General features: G+C 36.2%; 1 protein-coding gene across 28 annotated transcripts in view; it reads right to left on the bottom strand.

Moving 5' to 3' along the window:
* TUT4 (terminal uridylyl transferase 4) overlaps nucleotides 1-15,349 on the bottom strand; it is a 136,447-nt gene that overhangs the window by 47,335 nt on the left and 73,763 nt on the right. For all 28 annotated transcript variants that reach the window (XM_060409143.1, XM_060409132.1, XM_060409045.1 and 25 more), the window contains exons 10-13: nucleotides 9,144-9,263; nucleotides 8,748-8,960; nucleotides 4,779-4,953; nucleotides 1,996-2,693 (exon numbers count right to left, since the gene is read on the bottom strand). In XM_060409143.1, the coding sequence (XP_060265126.1) occupies nucleotides 1,996-2,693; nucleotides 4,779-4,953; nucleotides 8,748-8,960; nucleotides 9,144-9,263 (1,206 nt within the window). The remainder of the gene's footprint in view (nucleotides 1-1,995; nucleotides 2,694-4,778; nucleotides 4,954-8,747; nucleotides 8,961-9,143; nucleotides 9,264-15,349) is intronic.

Genomic DNA, 15,349 nt, shown 5'->3' on the forward strand with positions numbered 1-15,349 from the left:
TTTTCTTCTTCACTAAAATGATATTACCAAGGATTAGATTTACCTGAAAATGAAGGATAAAGGAAATAGCAGGAGATACAAAAGCAACAGGTTAATTCAAAGCGTTTGATCAGCTCCCAAAATGAAATGTATGCATCACATTTTAATCTATTATGGTCCTTAACAAACTAGATTATAAAGAAAGTTCAAGTGGCACCTTTCATTTCACTCTAAACATCTTTTATCTTTAGAGTCAATAAATTATAGAACCTTGACTAGTTGGTTCAATTTATTACATTAACATGGTACTCAAGAAAACAAACTAAAGGGCTGAACACTAAAAGTAACTATATACAAGAAACAATTCTTAGGCAATAACCACAAACTTAACTTTCAAACCCTGTCAATACCATTTTAAATATATTCCAATGGACTACCAGACAGGAAACCAAAACAGTAAAAATCCAAGCTTGGAGTAAAAAAAAATATGATTAAGGAAGAGCACTACTCTTTTCTTTATTGTAATATGCTTAGGAACTTAGCTTCTTTCTCCAGCATTAGTCTGGACAGTTACCTAGCAAAATATACACAGAAATTTGTATTTGTGAGAATACTGTGCTCCTAGTGCCAAAGAAATTTTTATCAGCTTTAAAACCTTTATGAAAATGATATATTTACCAGAAAATTCTAAAAATATGTTACAGATAAATACAGGGAGAAATAAAATCGGAGAAATAGTTACCCTAAGTTTCCAGAAAAAAAAAGCATAAGAAATGTAAGCTGCAGTTATATTATTAAGAGGCTCTTCTAAAAATCTGCCATTTATTTTATCTTTTTAACAGCCCATTATAATGGCAACCCACTCCAGTACTCTTGCCTGGAAAATCCCATGGACAGAGGAGCCTGGTAGGCTGCAGTCCATGGGGTCGCTAAGAGTTGGACAAGACTGAGCGACTTCACTTTCACTTTTCACTTTCATGCATTGGGAAAGGAAATGGTAAGCCACTCCAGTGTTCTTGCCTGGAGAATCCCAGGGACGGGGGAGCCTGGTGGGCTGCCGTCTCTGGGGTCGCACAGAGTTGGACACGACTGAAGCGACTTAGCAGCAGCAGCAGCAGCAGCATGCCCTAAATACTACACCTAAACAAAATGGGACAGAGTATCCTTAAAAAGGATGAAAATACATAGTTTAGTAATTAGGTTAAAATTTTTAAAGCTTGTTAATAAATAATTGTTGATCAAACAATAAAACGATGACTTTTCAGGGTCTTTTGTATTCTATTTGATTTATACACTATCTATATAATCATTTTTTTCACAGTAGGTGCTGATAATATGTTCAGTTACATACCCTGCACTTGAAGCAATGTAAAACTTAGCTAAAACTTTTATTCACAAAGTAATTATTTTCTGTTACAAAGTAGCTTATTTTCTGTAATTCATCAAGTTAAAGTTCAGACTATCCCACTTTAAAAGTAGAAAAGTTAAAGACTCATGAGAAAAGTGCCAAAATCCAAAGAGAAGCTCAGTGGCAGACACAGGTTCTGAATTTTTTCTTTTTTTTTGGTTCCTGACCTTACATAGTTTTAACTCAACTATCTTTAGTTAAGTTTATAGAACAACTCCTGGGCCTCATCAAAAAAACTTTAAAATACTATTAAAGTTTACACTGTGTTCTCCTTTGTAGAAGGAAATATAATCACACCTATAAAAAGGCAACAAAACTTAAAATTTATGCTGCCTTTACCAAACTCACTTTTGTAACAAATCCTTTCATATATGAGAAAGTTAAGCACACCAACCAGAAAAAAGAGTGCTTTTCAGGGTTTCATGTACATTCTTATAAGGCAAATACACAAAAAGTAAAAAAAAAAAAACCACACAAAAAACATATATACCAAAATACCATTCCAAAAGCAGTCTAACATCACAGAAGCTATTTTTACACTTCTGAATCTAAAAACCATAAATACAGAGTCATACACTCTTACACAGTGTTTACAAACTGTATCCTACCTTGCCAGAGGTTAAAATAAACTTATCAAACACATAATATAATTCCTGGATGGGGTGGTTATCATCATCATTAGGGTCAGAAGCATCTTCTGTAGCTTTGCAGTTGCAAGAGGTAGCAGATGTGTCAGTGCACACAATCTGATGTGAATGTTCTGTTTCTAAATTTGACTTACAGTCTGTACCAGAAGATTCATCTGGTTCAGGGGATTTATAATCAATGCAATTATACTGGCTGAAATCCTTTTTAAAACAAGTTTCTGAAGGTGCTAAAACATCTTGATTTTTAATTGACTTGGGCTCTAATTCACTGTTTTCACCGGCAGAAAGAGATGAAGATTCCTGTCCACGTTCAGCCAAATCTAGTTCATTTACCAACAAATTATCAGCTTCAGTAATACATCGCTGTGATGTACCTTCCATTTCATATTTATCAGGTTGACCTCTTCCTGCATTTACTTTTTCTGTGCTTTCCCCAAGTAGAGTGCAACAACTGGATGCCACAGTTTCAGTCTTCACTGGTTTCTTACTGCTTATTTTCCCCTTCTCTTTTTTCATGGAATCCACTGTAGATTTATTTCCACCCTTCTTCTGAGGACAGGCAAAGTAACGATAAGCTGCCCTGAATCTCTCTACAACATATTCATAGACAAGCTGGCTGTTTAAGCTCCGTGCAACATTCCTCTTGATTGAAAATGGATCTAGTAAAAAAGAAAATGGTCAGTAGCTAAGTATTTACTAACAAACTAATAAACGAACAGCTACACTGTCAGCAGAGTACGTTTCCCCCACAATTTTTCTAACGTAAACTCCCAGTGAGAGTTCCTGCTAACTGGAAATGAAAAAGCAAAGTCTTTCTTCTGTTTCTATCATAAAATAAAAAACTAAAAAAAAAAAGAGAGAAAAGAATAAAATAAGATAATTAACGACAGAATGGCTGAGGAGGCCAACTTAGTAATTACAAAATTGCAGTGATGAAATTGGTAGAAAAAGCTAAGCTAACATGTTTCACTGTACAGTCTTAAGAGTGAAATTTTTCAAGCTCCAGGACCTATTTTATTAATAATTTTCATCTCCTGTCATAGTATTCTTTAGTTATATACTCCTTGCAATTTAAACAAATAACATACAACCTAACTCTCAAGGCTTCAAGTTATGCTTATTTTAAGATTAACTTCAGTAATAATCAGAAAATTAAAGACAGAAAGAAAGAGAAATAATAGAAAGAAAAGTAGAAAGAAACCTAAATGTAAAGATTAAACCAAAAGTTCGATTCTGATCCAGTCTAAAATGTCCATGCTGAAAATGTTTGTGACAACTGAATCCTCATTACTAGGAACGTAGAACGGAATTCTCAAAATGTTTATGGGTGTTTGGATTTTAATCCTCATTACTAGGAACATAGAACGGAATTCTCAAAATGTTTATGGGTGTTTGGATTTTATAAGCCTTAATACAAATATGCCCCAGGAAAAAAGAATGATGCCACCCAAAAGACAATACACATTTTCTCCACTACTGAAGATCATTAAGTAAGAGGATTAATAATAGGCCAGGATTCATATTATTAAGGTTGGGGCATCTGTTACTTTTTTTTTTTTTACTGTTATCTAAATCCATAGGCTTTAAAAAGCTTTACCTAGCCTCTTTCCCTTTTCTAGGGGAAAAAAAGGCAGAGAAATTATGATGGTTGCAGACTTCAGACCTCTTTTATTTACCATATGTAAGAGAGTAAAAGATATGAGTGCATGAGAATATCTGTAGGTCCAACTGACAGTAGAGAAGGCATACATACAGAGGATGAAGGGAACAGAAGAATGTGCAGTCTGAACAGACTAACAAAATGATGACAGAAATTCAATTTCCTATCTATAAAAGATGAGCAAAATGTTATAGAATTTAAATTTTTTTATTAAGAATGTGGAAGCCATATTATTATTATTTACTATTTGTCAATATTTACTATTAATTTCTATCTTAATGTTCTTGAGACTTCATATGAAAGCTTATTTGTCAGTATCAATTGTTCTTTTTTCCTTTAGCTTAGCCACATTTAACAGATGAGGTACTTTACAAGACAATGAAAAACTGAGTTTTAAAATTATACTTTAACATAATTTTATGGCACAAATATATTCAAAGCTGTATTATTTATTTATATAGCTATTCTATTTTTCTATATTTGAAACTTTTACAATTAAAAATAAAGGTATGTAAATAAGCTAACAACCCTAGGCATTATAATATTTACAGACTGGGAACTTTCAAATAAGCATTAATCCTATAAAGCTATCATGGACTTAATAAAGAATTTATCCAAAATATTTAGTGACAACCTGGTGGCAAATAGTGCTACAAAATGAAAGGATAAAATTTATATATAATACTATTTTAGAAACAGATGATGAGGGGGCTTCCCTGGTTGTCTAGTGGTTAAGAATTCATCTGCCGAGGCAGGGGACATGCATTCAATCCCTGGTCCGGGAAGATTCCACATGCTGTGGAGCAACTAAGTCCCTGCATCACAACTACTGAGCCAGTGTTCCAAGAGCCCATGAGTTGCAACTACTGAAGCCTGCATGCCCTCATGCTCCCCAACAAGAAAAGCCACAGCTTCGCATCACAACAGAGAGCAGCCCCTACTCGCTGCAACTAGACAAAGCCTGTGCATAGCAATGAAGACCTAGCACAGCCAAAAACAAATAAATTAATTTTTTAAAAAGAAATAGATAATGAGTAGCAAACACACAAAAATTCTCCAAATGAAATATAACATATCATCTCACCTTCAATGGCTATCCGCCTTTTAGGCCAGTTTTTGTTTTCTCTTGTTAAAATATCTTTTATTCGTACACATATGACATATTCCTCCAAAGCAAAATCCAGTGTGTAAAATTTTAGCAGCTCTAACCATAACTGTCCCAGGGACACCCGATTTGGTGTTTCCAATGTTAAAGGAGACTAGAAAAGAAAAAAATACCTTTAAGCTTCACAAAACTATAGAATCACTTAATTTTCAACTTGAAAAGACCTTAGAGATGGATTACCTTTTCAAAAACTGAGGCATAAAGGGGTTAGTTGCCAAAAACCAATTTGTGGCACAGCTGGGAACACAGTGTCCCAGATTAGTAACTCCTAGAATTTTGTGTTCTTTCCACTAAACCAGTGATTCTCAACCATGGCTGCACATTAGAATCACACTAAGAGCACTAAAATTCACTAATTTTAGTTTGACTCCATTCCCATCTCCCTTACCCTTTCCAAGACTGTGACTTAATGGACAGAGATTTTTAAAGCTTCCTTCCTAAGTGATTCTCCTGTGCAGCCGAGGTTGCTAACCATTGTATAACAACTACTATAACTCTTCCATTACAGCAATTACTTATACAATCTATCTAAAGGCCCAGGGTTTTCAAAAGCTAATTCCTTAATTCAACAAACATTTTAGAACCCGGGAAGAGTTGACTCATTGGAAAAGACTCTGATGCTGGGAGGGATTGGGGGCGGGAGGAGAGGGGGACAACAGAGGATGAGATGGCTGGATGGCATCACTGACTTGATGGCTGTAAATCTGAGTGAACTCCGGGAGTTGGTGATGGACAGGGAGGCCTGGCGTGCTGCGATTCATGGGGTCGCAAAGAGTCGGACACGACTGAGCGACTGAACTGAACTGAACTGAAGTCCACAGCACTGTGCTGAAGATGAAAGAAACAAACAAAAAAATAACAGGAGCTCCCATGTAAACCATGCATCACTCACTCTTCTAAGTGCTACACATAAATAACTATTAATTCAACAACTATGATGTTGGATGTAACTCAGGACCACGTGGGTCCATGCTGCCAATCATTATTGCATCAGTTCAGTTTAGTCACTCAGTCGTGTCCGACTCTTTGTGACCCCATGAATCGCAGCACGCCAGGCCTCCCTGTCCATCACCAACTCCTGGAGTTCACTCAGACTCGAGTCCATCCAGTCAGTGATGCCATCCAGCCATCTCATCCTCTGTCGTCCCCTTCTCCTCCTGCCCTCAATCCCTCCCAGCATCAGAGTCTTTTCCAATGAGTCAACTCTTCTCATGAGGTGGCCAAAGTACTGGAGTTTCAGCTTTAGCATCATTCCCTCCAAAGAAATCGCAGGGCTGATCTCCTTCAGAATGGACTGGTTGGATCTCCTTGCAGTCCAAGGGACTCTCAAGAGTCTTCTCCAAAAGCATCAGTTCTTCGGTGCTCAGCTTTCTTCACAATCCAACTCTCACATCCATACATGACCACTGGAAAAACCATAGCCTTGACTAGACGGACCTTTGTTGGCAAAGTAATGTCTCTGCTTTTGAATATGCTATCTAGGTTGGTCATAACTTTTCTTCCAAGGAATAAGCGTCTTTTAATTTCATGGCTGCAGTCACTATCTGCAGTGATTTTGGAGCCCAAAAATATCATTATTGCATAGTGCCACTTAAACAAGGTAAGGTCCCATTTCACAGACCATTGGGAGAGGAAGAGACCATTTAACATTTACAGTAAAGGCTATAAGTTAAAATGGACCTCTAAATCAGAGGGGTCTTAACAGAAAAGGTAGTATGAGAATTCTAAAGCAATTAGCTAGATGAATGCTGGCTAAAAGTGACCACTAAGGTATAAAAAAGCACAAAACAGTCATTCACTCATTCCATTCTACAACTATTCACTGAGTGCCTACTCTGTGCCATGCACTGGGGATATACCCATGAAAAAAAAAAACAACAACAAAGTTTTTTGCCTTAATGGAGTTTACAGTCTAGAGTAAACTAGAAGATAATAAACAACAAACTTAAGTAAACTACACAGTAAATTAGAAGAAGAAAAGTGTTGTGGAAATAAGAAAAAGTTGAGCATGTTTACTAAAGGAGATGGGATATGGAAGCAGGAAATTTCATTGTTAAAATACAGCGGTCGGGATAGGACTTGTTGAGAAGGTTTGATTTGAAAAAAGAAAAAGTATTCTAAGAACAGGAAACAGAGCAAACACACTAAAGTAGGATAAAGTAGTAGTGTAAATAGTTTTAAAAAGAAAACTAGTGTGGCAGAGAGAGAAGGAAACAGCTAATCAGTAAGAACTCTTTGGCCTTTATTCTAAATTAAATGAGGGGCAACTGGAGGGTGGGGTAGGAGAAGGGCATGATCTGACTTAAGTTTTAGAAAAACAATTCTGATTGTTGTGTTGAGAACAGACTATAAAATGGAGAAGGAAGGGTAAATTGAAGGAAAATTATGAGGCTGTGGTAGTAATCCAGGCCAAAGATCATATGGCTAGGATCAAGATGGTAACAGGGGAGGTGGCCAAACTGGATTTATTTTGAAGTAGAGATGACAGGATTTCCTGATAGGCTTGGTATGGGGTATGAAAGAGACAAGTAATCCATGGGATTGGATGAGATCATCAAGGGAGTGTAGACACAGAAAAAAGGGGGATCAAGAACATTAAAGTGATTGGAGAGGAAAGGAGGAACCAACAAAGAGACTGAGGAGGAATAACCAGTCATGGGTGTGGTATGCTTAAAGTCAAGTTAATAAATTTTTTAGAGAAGGAAATGATCAACTGGCAAATGCTGCTGACAAATTAAAAAAGATAAAAATTAAGAAATGACTATTGGATTTAGCCATGCACAGGACACTGATGATACAAGTTTTGGTAGATTGATGGGGATCAAAGCCTGAGTAGAGTGAATTACGAGACAGAGAAACTGGGAAATAGTATACATAAACAATTCTTTCAAGGTTTTCTTCAAAAGGGAGCAAGGAAATAGCTGGGAAGGGAAGTGGTAGCAAGATTTTTCTTTCAAGTGGGAGAAATAAAAGCATGTATGATTCAATAGAGAATGAAAAATTGGTAACCTAGGATAGAATTGCTAGGGCAGTGTTCTAAAATAGACAAGAAAAGATGAGACTAAATACACAAGTTAAGAAAATGACTTCAGACAACAACAGGGAAAGTTCCTTTATGAAAGTAGGTAGCAAGGCAGAATATGTGAGTGCAAAGAGTGGGAGCTGGTGGTAGGAATGGGAAGTTCTCTTTTCATTGCTTCAGTTTTCTAAGAGAAGCAATAAGCAAAATCATTAGCTGGGAGTACTGCTGATTTAAAGAAAGGGTAGAAGGTAGTCTAGGAAAGTGGAAGACTTGAATATGAGTTTAGGGAACTACATATAATTCAGTATAGTTAAAGCAATGATATCTGTAATGTAATTTTTGTAATAACGTGTCTGTCTACTTTAGAAGATTACACACTTTTAGAGGACATAATCATCCATGAATATTCATCTTGGGTTATCTCGCACTCAAGATAATGCCAGGGACATAGCTGGTCCTTAATAAATGAATGCTGAATGATTAAATAAGCAAGCCACCCTCTAAAGAAGCATAAGGTCTTCATTTACCCACCAATCTGGCAACATAATCAGTATAATCATATACTAAAGCTTTGGTCATAGCCCATCACTAAAGGAAAATTTTTCTATCTAAATGAAAAGGATACAAAAAATTACCTTGATATGATTCAAACAATACTAGTCTTTCAAAATGAGGTATGAATTCATTAAAGAATCTTGGTACTGAAAAACTAAACCAGATCAACCCCTCACTTTACAGATGAGGAAAATGAGGCCAAGAGGCTTACTTAAGGTCAGTCAGTCAATCTACTATTAAAATAGCTTTAATCAAAGGCATCACAAATTCTACAGATAGAAAAGCCAAAACCAAAAACAAAATAAGCTTACTTTGCCGTATTTTTCCTTCCTGGCATTACTTTGGTTAGTTGTTTCTGTCTTCTTGGTATCATCTTTTGGCTGGTCTGCCTTAGCTTTGTTTTCCTCAGCAATTGAGTTTCTCTCAGTTGCACTACTTGAATTATATTCCCACTTCACAAACTTCTCTTCTACTATGCCCTTCAGCTGAAAGTCATCCATTCTTTTTGGGTCAAAGCCTTCAATCTATATAAAAAGGCATTCCAGATTGATAGTGAAAAAATTATTAAAAGAAAAAAACAAGATGAACAAATAGACAAACCAGAAATCCAGCTTTAAATGTATGAACAGAGTACTCTGCAATAGTAAACTACATACATACACACATACATACATACACACACATACATGTTACACACTCATGCTTACCCAACTTCCAAGTAAGCAAGGAAGAAGAGGGGGTTTTCTTTGTTGTAGAAAAAACATCACCATTAAAGCAAAACAGTAGGAAGGGATTCCACCATCAGTTTGGGAGTCAATATAGCACAACTGCAAAATGAAGAGGAGAAAAAAGAACCACCATTTAACTTTCTTTCTGTTCCCCTCAAAATAAAAGCAGCTTTTATTTCCTTCCATAATCATTGTTAAAAGTTCAAATAATGAAAAATATAAGGAATTACTTGAAATCATACCACCCTGATTTATAAATTGGTATCAACTCATTTCCTTATTGCAAATGAAGACGTATATTTTTTAGTTAAATGGAATATCACCCATAGTGCTTTTATTGCGGACATCTTTAAAAAATATTATTTTCATATTTCCTACTTCTGTCTCAATGTTAACAATCTTCTATGTACTCTTCCATGCCTTTTTATATACTCAACCATACAAAAATATACATATATTTTCTATATAAATACAGGGAGGATTTTATAATTTTTGTCACTGTTTTACTAAAATTGTGTATTACAGGTATCTCTTTGTATTTTATAATTCTTCCTTAACAATGCACCAAGAAAGTTCCTGTTAGTCAATTGTGTGCTCAGTTGCTAAGTCATGTTCAGCCCTTTGCAAGAGAGACCCTATGGAATATAGCCTGCCAGGCTTCTCTGTTCATGAGATTTTCCAGGCAAGAATACTGCAATGGGCTGCCATTTTCTCCTCCAGAGGATATTCCCAACCCAGGGATTGAACTGTGTCTCCTACGTCTCCTGTGTTGGCAGGCAGACTCTTTACCACCAAGCCACCTGGGAAGCCCCTTAGTCAATTAGCATATGTCTAATGTATCCTTTTAAATGATTAAATTATAGACTATGGTCTGGATGGTTATTCAATAGTTCCCCCACTCAAGGACTTTTACATTTTGTTCCCAGTTTTTGCCACTTTAAAACAATACTGTAGTATTTATTCTTCTACATTTTCCTGAGTGCTGGTGCTCATTTCTATGCGCTATATTACCAGGGAAGTGTTTGATGGATTTTAAAATGTGATATATTAAAATTCTAATAGATAATACTGTTTTTAAGAATCAGTGTAAAATTTCCTCTTTTCATCTGTAACAAGAATGTATACACATGGTTTCCAACACTAGGTGTTATCAGTTGTTTTTTTTTTTTAATTAAAATATAGTTGAATTACAAAGTTGTGTAGTTTCAGGTGTATAGGTGTTATCAGTTTTTAAAAAATTTATCAACAGGATGGGTGAGATGTAATATCTAATAGTTACTTCAATTTGCATTTCCTTGTGCTACTAGGTTATGCAAATTTTCATGTATTTACTAACGATCTGAATTTGCTCTTTTCTGAACTACTAAGTCTTTTGCCAATTTTTATGTTTCCAACAATACATATCAATTTGTATGTGCTCTTTTCACATTATAGATAATAACCCTTTATATATGTTATATACATTTGAAAAATGTTATTTTTCCTAATCTGCTTTGGCATTATTTATGGTACTTTTATCCTATAAAATATACTAATGTTTATATAGTTAAAGATGCTTATAGCTTCTAGGTTTCCTACCACGGTGAAAAGATTTCTCCAATACACAAGTTATATACATATACTCTTAAATTTTCTTCTAAAATTCTGAATTTTCATTTAAGTGGAATTTATTTTTGCATTTAGTGTGCTAAGGGTCCAACATTATTTTCTTTAAGAAAGATGCGTTGTGACAGCACCATTTATTAAAAAACCATTGTTTTCTCACTGAAATGAAATATTTTGTTTTTTCATAGACTAAAATTTCATTTACACTAGGATTTACTTCTGGGCTTTCTATTCTGCCCCACAGATCTATTTGTCTATCCCTATGCCAATGGTATACACTTGACTAAAGCAGTTTTATAAGGTAAAGTACATCTTCTTCCACTAGTTTTCTTTTTCTGAATTATTTTGGCTCCTCTCAAACATTTATTCTTCCATACTAAGTTAAAGGATTATCTTATAATTTTTTACAAAATTCTTGGTGATTCTAATTTAAACTACTGTACACTTGAAAATTAATTTAAGAAGATTATACATTTCAGGGATATCATCTCTCTATCCAAAAACTTAGTATCTTTGCATTTTCCAAAAATTTAAGAGTTGTCATCACTCAGCGTTTCCCTTAACTCTTATGTCATTTACCTCTGCCAGTCCTACTAATAAAAGTTATCCCAAATCTGTCTGAGTTCAGTTCAGTCACTCAGTCGTGTGTGATTCTTTGTGACCCCATGGACTGCAGTACGCCAGGCTTCCCTGTCCATCACTAACTCCCGGAGCTTACTCAAACTCATGTCCATTGAGTCGGAGATGCCATCCAACCATCTCATCCTCTGTCATCCCCTCTCCTCCCACCTTCAATCTTTCCCAGCATCAGGGTCTTTTCAAATGAGTCAGCTTTTTGCATGAGGTGGCCAAAGCACTTGAGTTTCAGCTTCAGCATCAGTCCTTCCAATGAATATTCAGGACTGATTTCCTTCAGGATGGATTGGTTGGATCTCCTTGCAGTCCAAGGGACTCTCAAGAGTCTTCTCCAACACCACAGTTCAAAAGCATCAATTCTTTGGCACTCAGCTTTCTTTATAGTCCAACTCTCACATCCATACATGACTAATGGAAAAACCAAAGTTGTCTCCGCTTTTTAATATGCTGTCTAGGTTGATCATAACTTTTCTTCCAAGGAGGAAGCGCCTTTTAATTCCATGGCTGCAGTCACCATCTGCAGCGATTTTGGAGCCCCCCCAAATAAAGTCTGTCACTGTTTCCATCTTTCCCCATCTATTTGCCATGAAGTGATGGAACCAAATGCCATCATCTTATATTCACTAACCTAACACAGGTCATTATCCTCTCCAGCTCCTCTACCACAAAATCCTGTTCAATTGGTTCCCTATTACTACTCTTTACCCCAGAAAGACCTTCTCCAAACAGAAATCACATCAAGTCACACACTGCTTACGCAACTCATCCTATGCCTTCCCACTGCAATTAAAATACAAGTTCCTTACCACTGGAAGTACCTGCCTGACCTCTCCACTACAACTTCCACTCTTAACTCGCTTCATTCCAGCCACTCTTGCCTTGTTCTGCTTCTCAAGAGTTCATTCTCACCTTCAAGGCTCTGTACGAGCTATCCCTTGGATGCTACTCCCGCAGATGTTCAAGTGGCTAGTTACATTGGTCTGAGTTTATATACCACCTCCTCAAAGAGACTTCCCTGCCATCCAATGAAATGTCACACTCTTAACACACCATCTCATTTTAATGGCAGTAACTTCTACCACATATTGTGTTATTTATATATTTGTTTATATATTTGTCTGATTCTTCCACAAGTATGTAAGCTTCACAACAGAAGGACTCAGTTCATCATGTTAGATGTTTCCAGCACCTAAGAACAGTATGTAGCACACAGGAAGCATTTAACAAATGTTTTCTCAAAAAATAAATTTGCTGAGAGTTTGTTTTCACCATTCAATAATTATCTTCCTGTACCTTTCTAATTAAATTTATTCCTTAGTATTTTATAATTTGTATCACTGTCATGAGGTAATATTGTTCCCTATGTCTATTCTATAAGGTTATTTTTATGACAGAGAAAAGCTACTGATTTTTATACATTTATATTGTATTTAGTCATCACAAATTCTAGTAGTTTTTAACCTGAGTTTTCTAGGTATACAATCATATCATTAGCAAAAAGAGCATTTTGTTTTTCCAATATTTACATTCATTACTTTGTCTTCTTTCCTTGCTGCATTTTTAAAAAAAAAAAAATCTCCAAAACAATGTATAACATCATTGGTGAACATCTCTGTAATATTCCTTATTTTAACACAGATGGCTTGAGCAATTCACCTTTTTGATGGTGTTTGCTTCTGTTTTGTTTGGAGGTTTTAGAAAACAGTCATTAAGTTCCATTTCTAGTTTACTTAAGAATTTTTTTTAAGGAAGCTACGTCAAGGCTGTATATTATCACCCTGCTTATTTAACTTTTTTTTTTTTTTTTTTTGCTTATTTAACTTATATGCAGAGTACATCATGAGAAACGCTGGACTGGAAAAAACACAAGCGGGAATCAAGATTGCCGGGAGAAATATCAATAACCTCAGATATGCAGATGACACCACTCTTATGGCAGAAAGTGAAGAGGAACTAAAAAGCCTCCTGATGAAAGTGAAAGAGGAGAGTGAAAGAGTTGGCTTCAAGATCAACATTCAGAAAACAAAGATCATGGCATCTGGTCCCATCACTTCATGGGAAATAGATGGGGAAACAGTGGAAACAGTGTCAGATTTTATTTTTGGGGGCTGCAGATGGTGATTGCAGCCATGAAATTAAAAGACGCTTACTCCTTGGAAGAAAAGTTATGACCAACCTAGACAGTATATTTAAAAGCAGAGACATTACTTTGCTGACTAAGGTCCGTCTAATCAAGGCTATGGTTTTTCCTGTGGTCACATATGGATGTGAGAGTTGGACTGTGAAGAAGGCAAAGCGCCAAAGAATTGATGCTTTTGAACTGTGGTGTTGGAGAAGACTTGAGAGTCCCGTGGACTGCAAGGAGATCCAACCAGTCCATTCTGAAGGAGATCAGCTCTGGGATTTCTTTGGAAGGAATGATGCTAAAGCTGAAACTCCAGTACTTTGGCCACCTCATGCAAAGAGTTAACTCACTGGAAAAGACTCTGATGCTGGGAGGGATTGGGTGCAGGAGGAGAAGGGGACGACAGAGAATGAGATGGCTGGATGGCATCACTGACTCGATGGACATGAGTCTGAGTGAACTCTGGCAGTTGGTGATGGACAGGAGGCCTGGCGTGCTGCGATTCATGGGGTCACAAAGAGTCGGACACGACTGAGGGACTGAACTAAACTGAACTGATGCCTTATCAGCATCTATGATGTTAATTCCACTTCAAACTGTTAATATAATACATTATGTTACCAGATTTCCTGATATTAAACTACTGTTATATTCCTAAAATAAACCCTACATGGTCACAATATATTAGCCTTTCTTATGATGATATCTTACATATATTACACTTGCTTTTATTTTATTTAGACTGGTTCACCTCTCCCAGTCACTTCCAAGAGTTAAAAATCTTTTTGAAGAACTAGTTCATGTATTCAACAAATATTTATTAAATGCCTACTCTGAGCTGGCACAGGAAAATGAGAAACATTGGGACCAGCCATGAATAATTAAACAGACTAAAATTCCTATCCTCACAGTGCTTATAATTTCATAGGAGAAAACAAATTATAAATAATACATGAATATATGTATGGCAGGTAGTAAGAAATGATATGAAAAAAATTTAAAAAGGAAAAGGCAGAGAGAGTGATGGAGACAATGCTATTTTATACAGGGTGGACCAGGAAACTCTGGTAAGATGAAATTTGAGGAGAAACTTGAAAAAAAGTAAGAGAGTGAACCATTCTGGATATGTGGAAAAAGTGAAAATCGCTGTTGTGTCCCACTCTTTGCAACCCCATGGACTATAGCCTGCCAGGCTCCTCTGTCCATGGAATTCTCCAGGCCAGAATACTGGAGTGGGTAGCCATTCCCTTCTCCAGGGGATTTTCCTAACCTATGGATATGTAGGGGTAAGAACATTTTAGATGAAGGGAATAACAAACACAAAGGCCTTACATATGAAGACACCCCAACTTTAGGCTTCTGATGGTTTGTTATTTTTTAAGCTGTTCCATTCAGCTGGTTCTGCCCCAACTATGGGGAGATTCCCCCAATCAAAAGTTGAGGCAAAATATTTAAAAAGAATCCTCTGTCTGTTTTTGTTCTCAAGTTATCATTCCACCACTATCCCTTTAATTCATCTTCTTTGTGTAAGACAGAGAATTTACTCATTACTAGTCTAATAAGTAATGAATACTGTACTGATGAACAGTATACAAAAAAGCTAAAATTTCTCTCTCTTGCCATTTGGACTGATACTGGTAATTACCACTTCTTGCTACCTCCAAGGGTAGAAGGGGGGAGCAGAGGGGGAAGTACAGCCTTTAATAATGTAAGTTAATTCTAATTTAGGAAACTCAGATACTTAAATCTTAGCAGTTTCCCATTTAAAAACTGCAGCAGGTTATCAACAATTTAAGAGGAAAGAGAATAATATTCTAAG

Source organism: Ovis aries, chromosome 1 (assembly GCF_016772045.2).
Source record: "Ovis aries strain OAR_USU_Benz2616 breed Rambouillet chromosome 1, ARS-UI_Ramb_v3.0, whole genome shotgun sequence".
In the NCBI taxonomy this organism is placed as follows: domain Eukaryota; kingdom Metazoa; phylum Chordata; class Mammalia; order Artiodactyla; family Bovidae; genus Ovis; species Ovis aries.